This window comes from Microcaecilia unicolor, chromosome 7 (genome assembly GCF_901765095.1).
Source record: "Microcaecilia unicolor chromosome 7, aMicUni1.1, whole genome shotgun sequence".
NCBI classification, from domain to species: Eukaryota; Metazoa; Chordata; class Amphibia; order Gymnophiona; family Siphonopidae; genus Microcaecilia; species Microcaecilia unicolor.
In genome coordinates this window covers 1465334-1478941 of record NC_044037.1, presented here as the reverse complement: position 1 = coordinate 1478941, position 13608 = coordinate 1465334, and the positions used below count along the sequence as shown (strand labels likewise).

Below are 13608 nucleotides of genomic sequence, written 5' to 3'. Positions count from 1 at the left end.
ACTGGCTAGTGGAGGTTCTGCACAGGTTATATATACAGGCTTCAAAAGCTTAGTGTTTTCTCAGTCTCCCTCTGCTGGTAGGAGGACATAACCCACGCGTCTTGACCGGTCTGGAGGGTCGCTGAGGAATAATCATTAGCACGTGCTAAAAATGCTACAGCGGTTTAGTAAAAGACCCCCTACGTTTTTGTGTGTGGGGCAATGGAGGGTTAAATGACTTTACAAGATCACAAGGAGCCACAGTGGGAACTGAATGCAGTTCCCCAAATTCTCAGTTCACCGCATTAACCATTAGGACAATAGGTGGCGGTAAGGTCTCAGGCCTTAAATGGACATGTGCTGGTTTCAATTTTAGCGCACGTCCATTTTCCGGCCCCTTTTTCCCAGATGTGGTTTTTAAAAAATGGCCCAGCGCGCACCCGAAAGACACATTCGCACTACCGCAGGCCACTTTTTACCGCGGCTTAGTAAAAGGACCCCTAAACTCTTTGAAATCCCAGCATTTCTGAGGGTTCGATCTCACACATAACAGACTAGCCACCTCTTTGGATTACAGAACAAGAGCTGAGGAAAAGGTATGGGATTTCGTTCAGCTTTTTCTCTCTTCCTTCAACAGGTCCAAAAATTTCAACTGAAGAATGGCTGGGAAACATTATGTCGCCACAGCTGCTGCCCCAGTGACAACTCCTGCCTCTGTCCAGACAAAAGCGGTTCCATGTGTAAGTTGTCTGCAGCTTGAATCCCTTTGGAGGAGTGGCCTAGTGGTTAGTGCAGTGGACTTTGATCCTGGGGAACTGAGTTAGATTCCCACTGCAGCTCCTTGTGACTCTGGGCAAGTCACTTAACCCTCCATTGCCCCTGGTACAAAATAAGTACCTGAATATATGTAAACCGCTTTGAATGTAGTTGCAAACACCGCAGAAAGGCGGTATATCAAGTCCCGTTTCCCTTTCCCTCATGAATGAAGTGAGAGAAATGGGGGGGGGGGGGGGGGGGGGGCATGGTTGAGAGGCATCCTACTACTAGTAGTGATCATTTTTATAGCACTACGAGATGTACACAGTGTTGTACACATTATCCACCAGATTCTATATAAGGTACAATGAGTAGTTTACATTAAATTGGGCGTGTGCCCAATTTTCATGCACAACTTAATTCCAATTTTCATGCACAACTTAATTGAATAAGCCTATCAGTAATGATAATTGACCGATAAAAAACAATTAGCACTAATTGACAATAATTGTAATTTACACCAGTGGCGTAGCTACGTGGGGCCACAGGGGCCTGGGCCCCCGTAGATTTGGCCCTGGACCCCCCTGCCGATGACCCTCTCGACCCCCCCCTCCCGCCGCCAACCCGTCATCGCCTACCTTTGCTGGCGGGGGACCCCAACCCCCACCAGCCAAGGTCCTCTTCTTCCGGCGCAAGGCTTCATTCTGTTTCTGTGAGTCTGACGTTCTGTACAACAACAGAACGAAGCCTTGCAGATCCGCCAGCAGCCACGTTGCTGGTCTGCCATTCTTCGTTCTGTTTCTGTGAGTCTGATGTCAGACTCAGAAACAGAACAAAGCCTTGCGCCGGAAGAAGAGGACCTCGGCTGGTGGTGGTTGGGGTCCCCCGCCAGCAAAGGTAGGCAACGGCAGCAGCGGGGGAGGGTTGGTGGCGGGAGGGGGGGGTCGAGAGGGTCATCAGCAGGGGGGGGGGAGTCAAAGTTGGTGGTAATGGTAGCGGTGGCGGCGGTGGCAGTGGTGGGGGGGGTCGGCAATGGCGGGGGGGGGGGCTAAAATGTGCCCCCTCACCTCAGGCTCTGGACCCCCCTCCTGCTGAAGTCTGGCTACGCCCCTAGTCACAGCTATAACCTGTGTTGTATATTTATTTCCTCAAGCACACCTTGGGCTCTGAAATTTAAGAGCCGAGGTAAGGGCAAGGAGTCCTCCTGGTTTCAAAAGCCATCAGGAGGCCATTTATACTTGTATGTGGTCACATATGTGTAAAAGTGATTTTATAAAATTCCCTCTCTTCCTTCAATGGTCTACATGCTAATTCTCCCATCTTTATTTTTGTATATAGACATCTCAAAGTATGTTTTGATTTGTGTTCACAACCTGTTGACAGGGATACATTTGGAATTTTACTCTGCTCTTTAAAGACATCTCTACTACTTCTGACTTTATTGTGATGTCTTTTGGGATGCTGTAGCTTCCTTGTTTTGTTTGTATCCTTCAAAGATACATCATTCTAAACCATGTCATCTTAAGTGACTGTTGGCTTTCCTCTAAGATTTAGTTTAAAAGCTGTTTTCTCCTTTTTAAAGGTTAATAGCAGCAGGCCTGGTGCTATTTAGCAGTCCTAAATTTAAATGTATAAGTTATTGGTTTTGTGGGTGAATACTTTTATTACTGGTCCCTCTTTTGCTCCTCCAACAATGCTGTTAAAATCTGGCAGCTATTTAGCAAGTTAAACAGACCATTTTATCCATATAATAGCAGAAAACATACAGGTAAGCGAGTGATGTGGTTGCCACCTGTCAGAAAATCAAATGTACAACTTCTTTTGAATACTGAGGCCCTAAGATCCCCATTTTAAAGGGAGAACAAAGGTCAATTCTCTGATTTCTTGCTTTTTGCCTTTTCTCATTCCCTGGGGAGGAGGAAGATGGATGATCAGGAAAATTAAAATAAAAAGATTGAATTTTCCTACCTGGAATTTGGTCCAACAGCTGGGGCTACAAAATTGGTACACAACTCGTTCTGTGTTATTGTAATACGCTGGTTCAGACAGGCTCCGTCTGCATAAACTACAGGGTCGGGCAGGGCCTGCATTACAGAAGAACATAAGAAAATGAGATGGGAGCTAAGAGGGAAAAGAAGCATAAAATCTAATGCACAGGAAGGAGGTAAACAAAAGGGTACGGGCAGGTATTACATAATCTTAAAAAAAGAGGCCAAAACAAAAATGAGGGCTTTTTCTGAATAGAAGTTAGGTCTGCTCTGTTGCAAGGTACTTTAGCCATGGTTTCTGTGGGTAGCATCAGTATCTGCAATAATTCCTGCACATTAGACCTGCTTCTCAGAAGCACTGCCCATGTTTCTAAGGCAATTACCCTAAGCTAGCAGAACACAGACTGGCACTACAAACCTGGTACACCCTACTGCAGGATTAAGCTTTCCAGCAAGTCTAGAGAATAAAGTTGGGGTGCATGGAAGCCCTAGTACTAGAAGAACAAACAAAATGAAGAGAAGAGAAACAGCTCAAGTATACATATCTGTAAGACATTTCCATAAGTTAATTACCTGAATTTAACTACAGTACTAGTCAGAAAATGTCGATACGAACCTAGCTGCAGAGGTCTGTAGACATACTGAACCTGGAAAAAAACTGCATTGTTTATAGGGTGCAATTCTTTTTTTTTTTTTTTCAACCAGACCATAATAAAGGATGAAAAGATGATCTTTTGGGACCCCAGAGATCCTTTTCACAGAAATAACAGAAAAGTATGGCTGCCCCCTATAGCAGATGTTTTCCACAGATAGCTGGATTGAGTTAGGCAAACAAGTGAACAGCATCATTGCATGTCGCTGGGACGAACCACTCTACCAAAGCTCAAACTAAGTGTAAAGTTCTAAGGTTCTGAGCATGACCGACCCTTCCAGCATGCAGCGGTGTCTTCAGTACTTCAGTTAGTTCCATAGCTCAGAAAGGAATGCAAAACAGTTGCGGAGGTATGAGGACCTGTGCGCCTGATCAATCCACTTGTCTAAGGAAAACACTTAGAACACGTGAGCAGCAACAGTTTTGTTGTTCAACAAATAAACCAGAGCCAGGCACACAAGTGGGTGACTCTCAGGCTCAAGGCTGTTCATCTCGTTATAACTGGACAATGGTTCAGGAGAACCCAACTAAAAACATGCAAGAGTTGTAAAGTTACTAAGACAGCTCCACTAGCACAGTTCAACCAAATGTACTGTCTCAAATTGTGGACTGCTCCAAACAGCATTGGCACGAGCATTTAAATGATTGGGGGTGCCAAATATGATACAAAATGACCCCTCCCTGGACACAATGAAGGAGTTTGCTCAATATTATGGGGTGCTCAGCACCCACTGGCCCCCACAAAGCTGGCTCCACTGTAAACCATAGCGTGATGTAAAAGTAAGATGGAAGGACCAAGTCACTGCTCTGCATATAGTATACGATTGCAGTGGCTGATTTGATGAGATTTTTATTTATTTATTTATTGCATTTGTATCCCACATTTTCCCACCTATTTGCAGGCTCAATGTGGCTTACATTGTTCTGTCATGGCAATCGCCATTTCCGATATGAGGAAATACAAGTTGGTAATGCATACATGTTCATAAGAGAAAGCAGATTATGGAGAGTTCATTATCAAGATCAGAGATAGAGTGTTGTAGCATTAACGTTCATTTGTAATCATTGTTAAGTCAAACAGGTATATGAAGTTTGGTTATGTCCAGTTCTGGTATAAATTTCATTTTCTCTTTCTCTTTAATGGTTAGAGAAGCAGCTCTCTGTTCATAAAATGACTGGATGAAGGATGCTGGCCTTTTCCCAAAGTTCACTTGGCAACTCTGTTAGGGTCAAAGGAAAACCAGCTGTGCAGAAAGTTTGATGATTCAGTTCTTTTAAGGAGTAGGTGAGATCCTGTTTATTGACTTCTCAGGCAGTTTTGGACAGAAAGCAAAAAGTACTATTTCCTCAACAACATGGAAAGGGTTGTGCTTAACAACTTGGGATTAATGTGATGATGAAATTGAGCAGACAGTTCATTATTAACTAGGCCTTGAAGTTCACATATGTTATATACGTGTAAATGATGATTTTAGAAACCCACTATTTACATGTGGAGATCCATGCCTTTCAGAGATTAAAGTGTGGTTTGGATGGGACAAAATTCTACACTTGTATTCATCATTTTAAAAAGGAAATACACATTTATAGGAAAAATTACTTTGGGTTTTAGGTCAGCTCACAGATTTTTTTAAAATTGCTCGTTCTGGCCAGGGCTATGCAGGATTAAAGAAGTAGTTTTCGTACATCCCCCTCTTATTTCTGACTCCAAACTGAAGATAAATAAAAACTGCAGCCTCTCTACTTAGGAGGGAGCTCAACAAGAGCTGCCATTAAGAGGTGTTATTTTACTATTAACCCCAGTTATCTTGTTTTGGCTTCTCCATCTGTAAAGAATCTTACATTCAAGGCAGTATTTTCACATTCTTTCTGTTTTTTAGTTGTTTGCATCTGGAATAGTCTTCCAGTCGAGATTCGCCTTTTGAGGGATTATTTTATCTTTCGAAAGGCTTTGAAGACTCATTTGTTTCCTCGATGTGTTTGACGATATTGTTTTGAGTTTGTCTTTTTATTGTTTATTTATTTATTTTATTTTCAGTACTTGATATACCGCAAGTGATCCCTGAGGCAACTATGTGGTTTACAATTTCTATTACAGCTACTTTGCACTGTCCCTAACGGGTTCACAATCTAAGTTATATAGTACCTGGGGCAATGACTTCCCCAGGGTTACACGGAGCTGCAGAGGGAACTGAACCCTAGTTTCCCAGGATCTCAACCACTGCCAAATGTCAGGCAGCAGCAGGAACAGAACCCAGTTCCCCAGGTCTGCAACCTCCTGCATTAACCATTAGGCCACTCATCTATTCCTTTTGTTATTCCAGATGACTATCAGTTTTTTAGTTTGTGTCTCTCCTTGAATCTCATATGAGGGAACTGGCAGGTTATAAATTCTCTCTAACATGACATAACAGTAGAGGACACCACTTATGGCAAGGCCAGTAGGGTGCTAGCAGAAACAAACGTCATACTAGATTCTATATATCACACCTAAAAAAAATCGTTGCCAGGAAAAAAAAAAATGCACCTAGACGTGCTTTATAGAATACAACTAAATTTTGTGTGGTTTATAGAATATGCTGAGCGCCCATCCAGGCAACCAAATTTTGTCAAGGGCAGTTGCACCAAGTAAATCTTGGTGCAAAGGCAGACACTTAAATTATGCATGGACTGGGTGTATTCTATAACCACACGCATAGTTTAGAAACACCCATGACCTACCCGTGGCCAAGCACCCTTTTAAAATTATGTGTCTTAGAATTTATGTGCATCACTTTACAGAATACGCTTTGACAGTTATGCATGTAAATTCTAATTAATGCCAATTAGTGTCAATAATTACTGAACTGGCAATTATTGGTGCTGATTGTCTTGTTAACTAATTAAGATGCATGCATAAAACCAGAATACGATCGGATTTGTGAGCGAAATTTATGTGGCACTATTTACAATCCAAGGGATGGTGTCAGGTCTCTGCTGGAATTTGTTCAGGGTTTTTGCTAAGTGCAAAGCACAAGACTAGTTCAGGGAATCGACAGGGCATCCCTTGCCAGTCAACCTGAGAATGGGCAGACTGAACAGTGAAGAGGAAGCATTGCATTTTTGTTAATGGTGAAGATGTCTAATGTGGGCTCCTTCATGGCTAAAATACATAGGGAAGAATTGTGTGATCCAGAGACCACTTGTGGGGTTGAAGAACACTGCTGAATTTGTCACTGCTTTCTGGAAAGATAAGCAGCTAATATTTGGATTTGACTGGTAATGACAAAGCCAGAATTTCTGCTACTTCCTCCCAGAGATGGAGGGATTCTGTTCCTCTTTGCTTGTTTATACAACACTGCAACTTATTTGTCCATCTGAAGAAATATCGCACAATCTCAAAAGAAAACGGCCAAACACCTGAAACAAATAAATTATGGCTCAAAGTCATAACTGATGTGGAGAATCTTTTTGGTGTTAGATTTCCACTTCACTCAGGGGTCTTAATCAAAGTGCTACTGGATGTATTTGTTAATAAAGATTGGTATTCCAACAAAGTAAAAAGGGACACCTGTGGTTAATCTACACTCCGACATCTATCATTTACCACATCACACAGTGAAACATGGTAGACAGATGTTAGGTATGCTGGTTCTATTAAAACTTAAGATCCCAATGAGGCCTTTTCATTTTCAGACAGACAAAGGAGATGAAATGTACCACAGCAGCCATATTTATTTATTGGGATTTATTAATTACCTTTATGAAGAGAATCAACCAACATTTCTGGTAAAAGGCCTGGACTGTGACAGATATTGAAGTTTGAATGTTGTGTATATGAAATCTAAGGGGCTGCCCTCTCTCTAATGATTAAAACCTTTTGACTGTATTGTATCTATAATTGCATCAAGAAACAAAATATTGTTTATAAGTTACAAAGTTGACGAGGAAGCTTAAGCTCATAACAGTTGCCATACGGACTCAGACCAAATGTCCACCCTGCCCAGTAGCAAGACTCCATGATACTTGCCCTAAGGGATAAGAAGTAGCTTTCCCTAGATATACCTTAACAACAGTTTTTGAACTTTTCCTCCAGGAACTTGTCCAAAGCTTTTTAAAACCATAGCTACATTAACTGCTTTTATCATATCCTCCACCACCAAGTTCAGAGCTTAACTATGAATTGACTGACAAAAATATTTTCTATTTGTTTTACATATGTATTAGGTACCTTCATGGAATATCTTCCTAATTTTTGAAAGAGTAAACAATCAATTCATGTTCACCATTCCAATCCCCTCAGGATTTTCTTCTTTACCTCTATTATATCTCCCCTCAGCCATCTTTTCTCCAAGTTAAAAAGCCTTAACTTTATGGATAGAAATCCCAGGTGTGCAAGGAAGGAGTATACTGGTAGGACTATACTACCATCCGCTAGGACAGAATGAACAGACAGATGAAAATATGTTTACAGAAATTAGGAAAGCTGGCAAATTGGGCCACATTGTAATAATGACAGATTTCAATTATCCTAATATTGACTAGATAAGTGTAACATCAGTGAATGCTAGGGAAGTAAAATTTCTAGATGCAATAAATGACTTCTTCTTGGAGCAACTAGTCCAAGAACCAATGAGAGGGGGAGCAAATTTGGATCTAATCCTTAGTGGAATGCGGGGCATAGTACGAGAGGTAACAGTGCTGGATCCGCTAGGAAACACGTGATCATAACATGATCAAATGTGAGCTGATATCTGGAGTGAAGTCACTAAGGAAATTTACTGTAGCAGCTTTTAATTTTTGAAAGAGCGACTATGACAAAATAAGGTAAATAGTTAAAAAGATGCTAAAAGAATCGGCCGCAAAGATTAGGACTTTAAATCAGGAGTGGACGTTGTTTAAAAATACCATCGTGGAAGCCCAGACTAAATGTATTGCTTGTATTAACAAAGGTAGAAAAAAAAAAAAAAGCAAATGAAAGCCAGCGTGGTTAAAAGAATATCCTTCATAAAATGGAAAAAAAGGATCCGAATGAAGAAAATAAGAAGCAACATAAGCAATGTCAAGCCAGATGAAAGTATTGATAAAGAAGGATAAAACAGAATATGAAGATAAACTTGCCGAGACAAAAACTCATAGTAACACGTTTTTTCAGATATATCAGAAGTAGGAAGACTGCAAGGGAATCTGTAGGACCAACAGATCAGGAAGGAGCAAAAGAAGAACTCAAGGAGGACAAGGCCACAGCGGAGAGACTGAATGAATTCTTTGCTTCGATCTTTATGGAAGAAGATGTAAGAGATCTACCTATACCTGAAATAGTTTTCTGGGGTGACAATGAGGAGGAACAAAGAAATCTCTGTGAAATTGGAAGATGTACTGAGCCAAATTAAAGAGTGATAAATCACGTGGACTGGATGGTATACATCCCAAGGTATTGAAAGAACTCAAACATAAAATTGCTAATCTCCTGTTAGTGATCTGTTACCTGTCATTAAAGTCATCTATAGTACCTGAGGACTGGAGGGTGGTCAATGTGACGCTGATATTTATGTTTCAACATTTTTCATTGATGAAACAGCAAAGCAAATACAGACAACTGGTAATATAACACCTCAAATGTCAAAGCGAACACAGCAAAAACAGAGCTATAATCCGTCATCGAAACTGTAAACAATTTTTCCCACCCCTCCCCTTCCCCATCCAAAACCTCCTTTATGTGAAAATGTAACAATATCATTGGTGATAATAACAATACAAGATAAATTGATCGGTAGAGGTAAGATACCAACATTGCAACATCAAGAAAAAAACAAAGGGGGGGAGGGAAAGGCAAGAGGGTAGACCAGCACCGAAGAGGGAACAAAAAGGAAATCATCTCCCATTGTCACCCAATATAGAAACCCAGAATTCCAAAGTATCTGTACTCCTATAACACCTCAGAATACCATGGAGGGTGACACCGATGTTTAGAGAAAGTTCCAGGGGTGATCCAGGAAATTACAGACCGGTAATCCTGACTTCAGTGCTGGGGAAAATTGTGGAAACTATTATAAAGAATAAAATTACAGAACACGTAGACAAACATGGTTTAATGGGACAGAGTATACATGGATTCAGCTAAGGGAGGTCTTCCCTCACCAATTTACTTCATTTCTATGAAAGCATGAATAAATATCTTGATAAAAGTGAGCCGATTGATGCAGTGTATCTAGATTTTCAGAAAGCTTTTGACAAAGTACCTCATGAGAGATTCCAGAGAAACTTAAGGAATCATGGGATAGGAGGCAATGTCCTTCTGTGGATTAAGAATTGATTATTGGAGAGAAAACAGAGCGCAGAATTAAATGGCCACTTTTCTCAATGGGGGATGGTGAATAGTGGAGTGCCACAGGAATCTGTACTGGGACAGGTACTATTTAATCAATGATCTGGAAATCTGAATGACAAGTGAGGTGATTAAATTTGCAGATGACACAAAACTATTCAAAGTTGTCAAAATACATGCAGATTGTGAAAATTGCAGGAAGACCTTAGGAAACAGGAAAACTGGGCATCCAAATGGCAGATGAAATTTAATATAGACAAATCCAAAGTGAGACATTGGGAAGAATAATCGGAATCATAGTTATCTGATAACTAGGTCCACCTAGGAGTTAGCACTCAAGAAAAATACCTAGGTGTCATTGCAGACATACGCTGAAATTTTCTACCCAGTGCGTGGTAGCAGCCAAAAAAGCAAACAGGATGCTAGGAATTAGGAGAGGGATGCAAAATAAGACCAAAAATATAATGCCTCTGTATTGTTCCACTGTGCAATCTCACCTTGAGTACTGTGCTCAGTTCTGGTCACCGTATCTCAAAAAAGATATATCAGAATTAGAAAAGGTTCAAAGAAGAGCAACCAAAATGATAGAGTGGATGAAACTGCTCACATATGAGGAAAGGCTAAAGAGGTTAGAGCTTTTCAGCTTGGAAAATAGACGGATAGGGGGGATATGATTGAAGTCTACAAAATCCTGAGTGGTGTGGAACAGGTGGAGGTGAATTGATTTTTCATTCATTCCAAAAGTACAAAGACCAGAGGACACTCGATGAAATTACATGGAAATATTTTAAGAGGAAATATTTTTTCACTCAAAGAATATTTAAGCTATGGAACACATTGCCGGAGGATGTGGTAATGGCGGTTAGCTCATCTGGGTTTAAAAAAGGTCTGGACAAGTGCCTGGAGGAAAGTCCATAGTCTGTTATTGAGACAGACATGGGGAAGCCACTACTTGCCCTGGGATTGGTAGCAAGGAATGGTGCTACTATTTGGGTTTCTGCCAGGTACTTATGACCAGGATTGGCCACTGCTGGAAGCAGGATACTGGACTAGATGGACCATTGGTCTGACCCAGTATGGCTATTCTTATGTTCTTAACTTCTTTATCCTTTCTTTTCCTCATATGAAAGGAATTACATTCTCTTAATCATTTTAGTCACCTCTCTCTGTACCTTTTCTAATGCCACTTTTTTTTTTTTTAAGATGTGATCAGAATTGCACTCAGTAGTTAAGGTCCAGTCTCCCTATGAAGCAATATAGAGGTGTTAAGATTCTTTGTTATATTTTCTATAACTTTCCTGATAGACTAACATTGGTTGCCATATTTCAACATATTGTCCATGATGATATCTAGATCCTTTTTCTGGGTGGTGATTCCTAATGTGGAACCAGAATTGTGTAGCTATAATTTGGGTTATTTTCCACAATGTGAACTTGTCCACAATAAATTTCATCTCCCATTTGGATGCCCAGTCTTCCAGCCACCCAAGGTGCACTTTCAATTACCTTAGAGTCTGCAAGTGATTTAACAACTTTGAATAATTTTGTCGCTTGCAAATTTGATCATTACACTCTCCATTCCCATTTCCAGATCATTTATAAGAAAGCATCAATCCCAGTACAAATCCCTGTCGTACTCCACTATTCACCTTCCTACTTTAAGAAATTGACCATGAAACCGCACTCTGTTTTCTATCTTTTCACCAGTTCCCAATCTATAACAGGACATTACCTCAAACGGCTCACCTTCATCCAGATGTTTATTCGCGCCTTCAAAATAATGTAGCAAATTGACAAGGCAATCCTTTCCTGGATAAATCAATGTTGATTTTGTTCCAATAACCACTGTCTATGTATTCAGTAATTTTGTTCTCTATAAATAGTTGTTACTATTTATCCAGCACCGATATCAGGCTGATTAGTCTAGTTTCCTGGAACCCTTTTTAATAATTGGCATTACAATGACCACGTCACAATCTTCTGGTACTGCAGACAATTTTAGTGATAGGTTACAGATAACTAATAGTAAACCTGCAATTTCATTTTGATTTTTTAATACTTTTTAGGTTCTCTATACCAGCCTGTCCAGGTGATTTTTTTACTCTTTAATTTGTCAATTTGCCTCTTATATTTTCCACTTTCACCGAGACTATTTTACCCCCTATAAAGATCTATAAGGATTTCATAATGCAGTCTCTTCTTGCAGAATTTTTATTCTGTTTGGCTCAATTTCCTCTAACATATAGCACCCCCCTCCAATTTGATCCACCCCATCACTGCAATATAAATTTGTACCCTGGCATCGGTGTCCCACTGGTCATCCTTCTTCAACCAGGTCTCTGAAATGCCTATTATATCTACCTCTCCATTCACTGTGATATATTCTCCCATTGTTTTACCTTTCTAGCATTTATATACAAATACTTCAAAGTATTTTTTTTTTGTTCCATCTACACCCTTCTTAGCAGTTAACAGGGATAGTTTGCAATAGAGTGCGACTGGAACAGCATTTCCGGTTTCAGCTGAAACTGTATCTGCAACTAAAATTCATTGCTAAAACCAAGCCTCCCACCATCACCACCACTAAGTGCCTCCTCTGCATCCACCTGCAAGCACCCCTCTCCCCTCCCCACCCCCAAATTATACTCACTGATGATCTACTGGCGTAGTTGAGGTAGAAGTGATCCCCAGCACACACTTGCTCATGGCCAGCTCCACTGTCAAATGGCTGCCGCAACCTCTAGCTTGGTTGGGAGCAATGAGTTGAGGGGGCACGCAGAATCCCTTTCCATTACTTTTATAAAACTGTTTTTAATACTTTAATATAGTATAATGGTTTGATCAGATTCTGCTTAGTGATATATCAAATTTGGGAATAAACAATACATTTATAGTTCATTGGCGGGCCCTCGCATTACATGGTTTGTAGTGATATGTTGGGGGGGGGGGGGGGGGGGAGAACAGGAAGGTGGGTTTGCAGTTGCGAGTGTCCTCTCTGAATGTGAGAGGAATAGTGAATCCAGTCAACTAGAAGAAATTATAAGCAATACTGCTCCAGGAAATCACATCTATCTCATCCTGTCCTGAGACTATTATAAAGAACAAAATTACAGAGCATATGCATAAGCATGGATTAATGAGACAAAGCCAACATGGATTTAATGAAGGGAAATCTTGCCTCACCAGTCTATTACATCTCTTTGAAGGGGTGAACAAACATATGGAAAAAGGTGAGCCAGTTGATATTGTGTATCTGGATTTTCAGAAGGCGTTTGACAAAGTACCTCATGAAAGACTCCAGAGGAAATTTGAGAGTCTTGGGATAAGAGGTAGTGTTCTATTGTGGATTAAAAACTAGTTTAAAAAAAAAAAACATCCAAGATGGCGTCATAAAGAGATATTGCAACAGCTGCTCCCAAATGTCACCTTGCTTCGCTGTCCATAGCAGCTCTTTAATCCCTTGATTATGGGGGAAAAGGAGAGGGAAGGTGCAGGCGTTTCCCTAGACCCCCACCGGGACCAAGGCTTCGAAACAAATGACCCTGGAAAGATTTGGGCTAACGTCTGGACCCATACAGGCGTCCTCTCCTTCTATCGGTGCTGCCACGTCGGCATCAGCCAGCAGTGTCAACGGGGCTTCTTTGAGCCCTGTTATGAGAGTGGCTCCCCCACAACCAGGAGAAAATGCTGTTTTGGGAAGTCCTGCCCTTGGATCCTTTCAAATTGAGGTACTGAGTGAGCAGGGAGGGAACTTACCCACAGCGAGGGAGAGTTTGGTGTCTGGTTCAGAAGAATTTGAAAGTGCTGCACAAGTTTTGCCTCATCGGATAGGGAGTACTCTAAGCCATACTTCCAATATGCCCTCTCCTGGTATACCTTCAGGGGCTTTTAAGAAACCTGCCGTTGTGACAATGGAGTCACTGGGA

The 13608-nt window shown here is 41.0% G+C and overlaps 1 protein-coding gene across 1 annotated transcript in view; it reads right to left on the bottom strand.

The window, feature by feature from the left end:
* The window catches only part of ZMYM3 (zinc finger MYM-type containing 3), a 271782-nt gene that overhangs the window by 88587 nt on the left and 169587 nt on the right, over nt 1-13608 (bottom strand). The window contains 1 exon segment of the mRNA XM_030209787.1: nt 2704-2819. Within this exon segment, the coding sequence (XP_030065647.1) occupies nt 2704-2819 (116 nt within the window).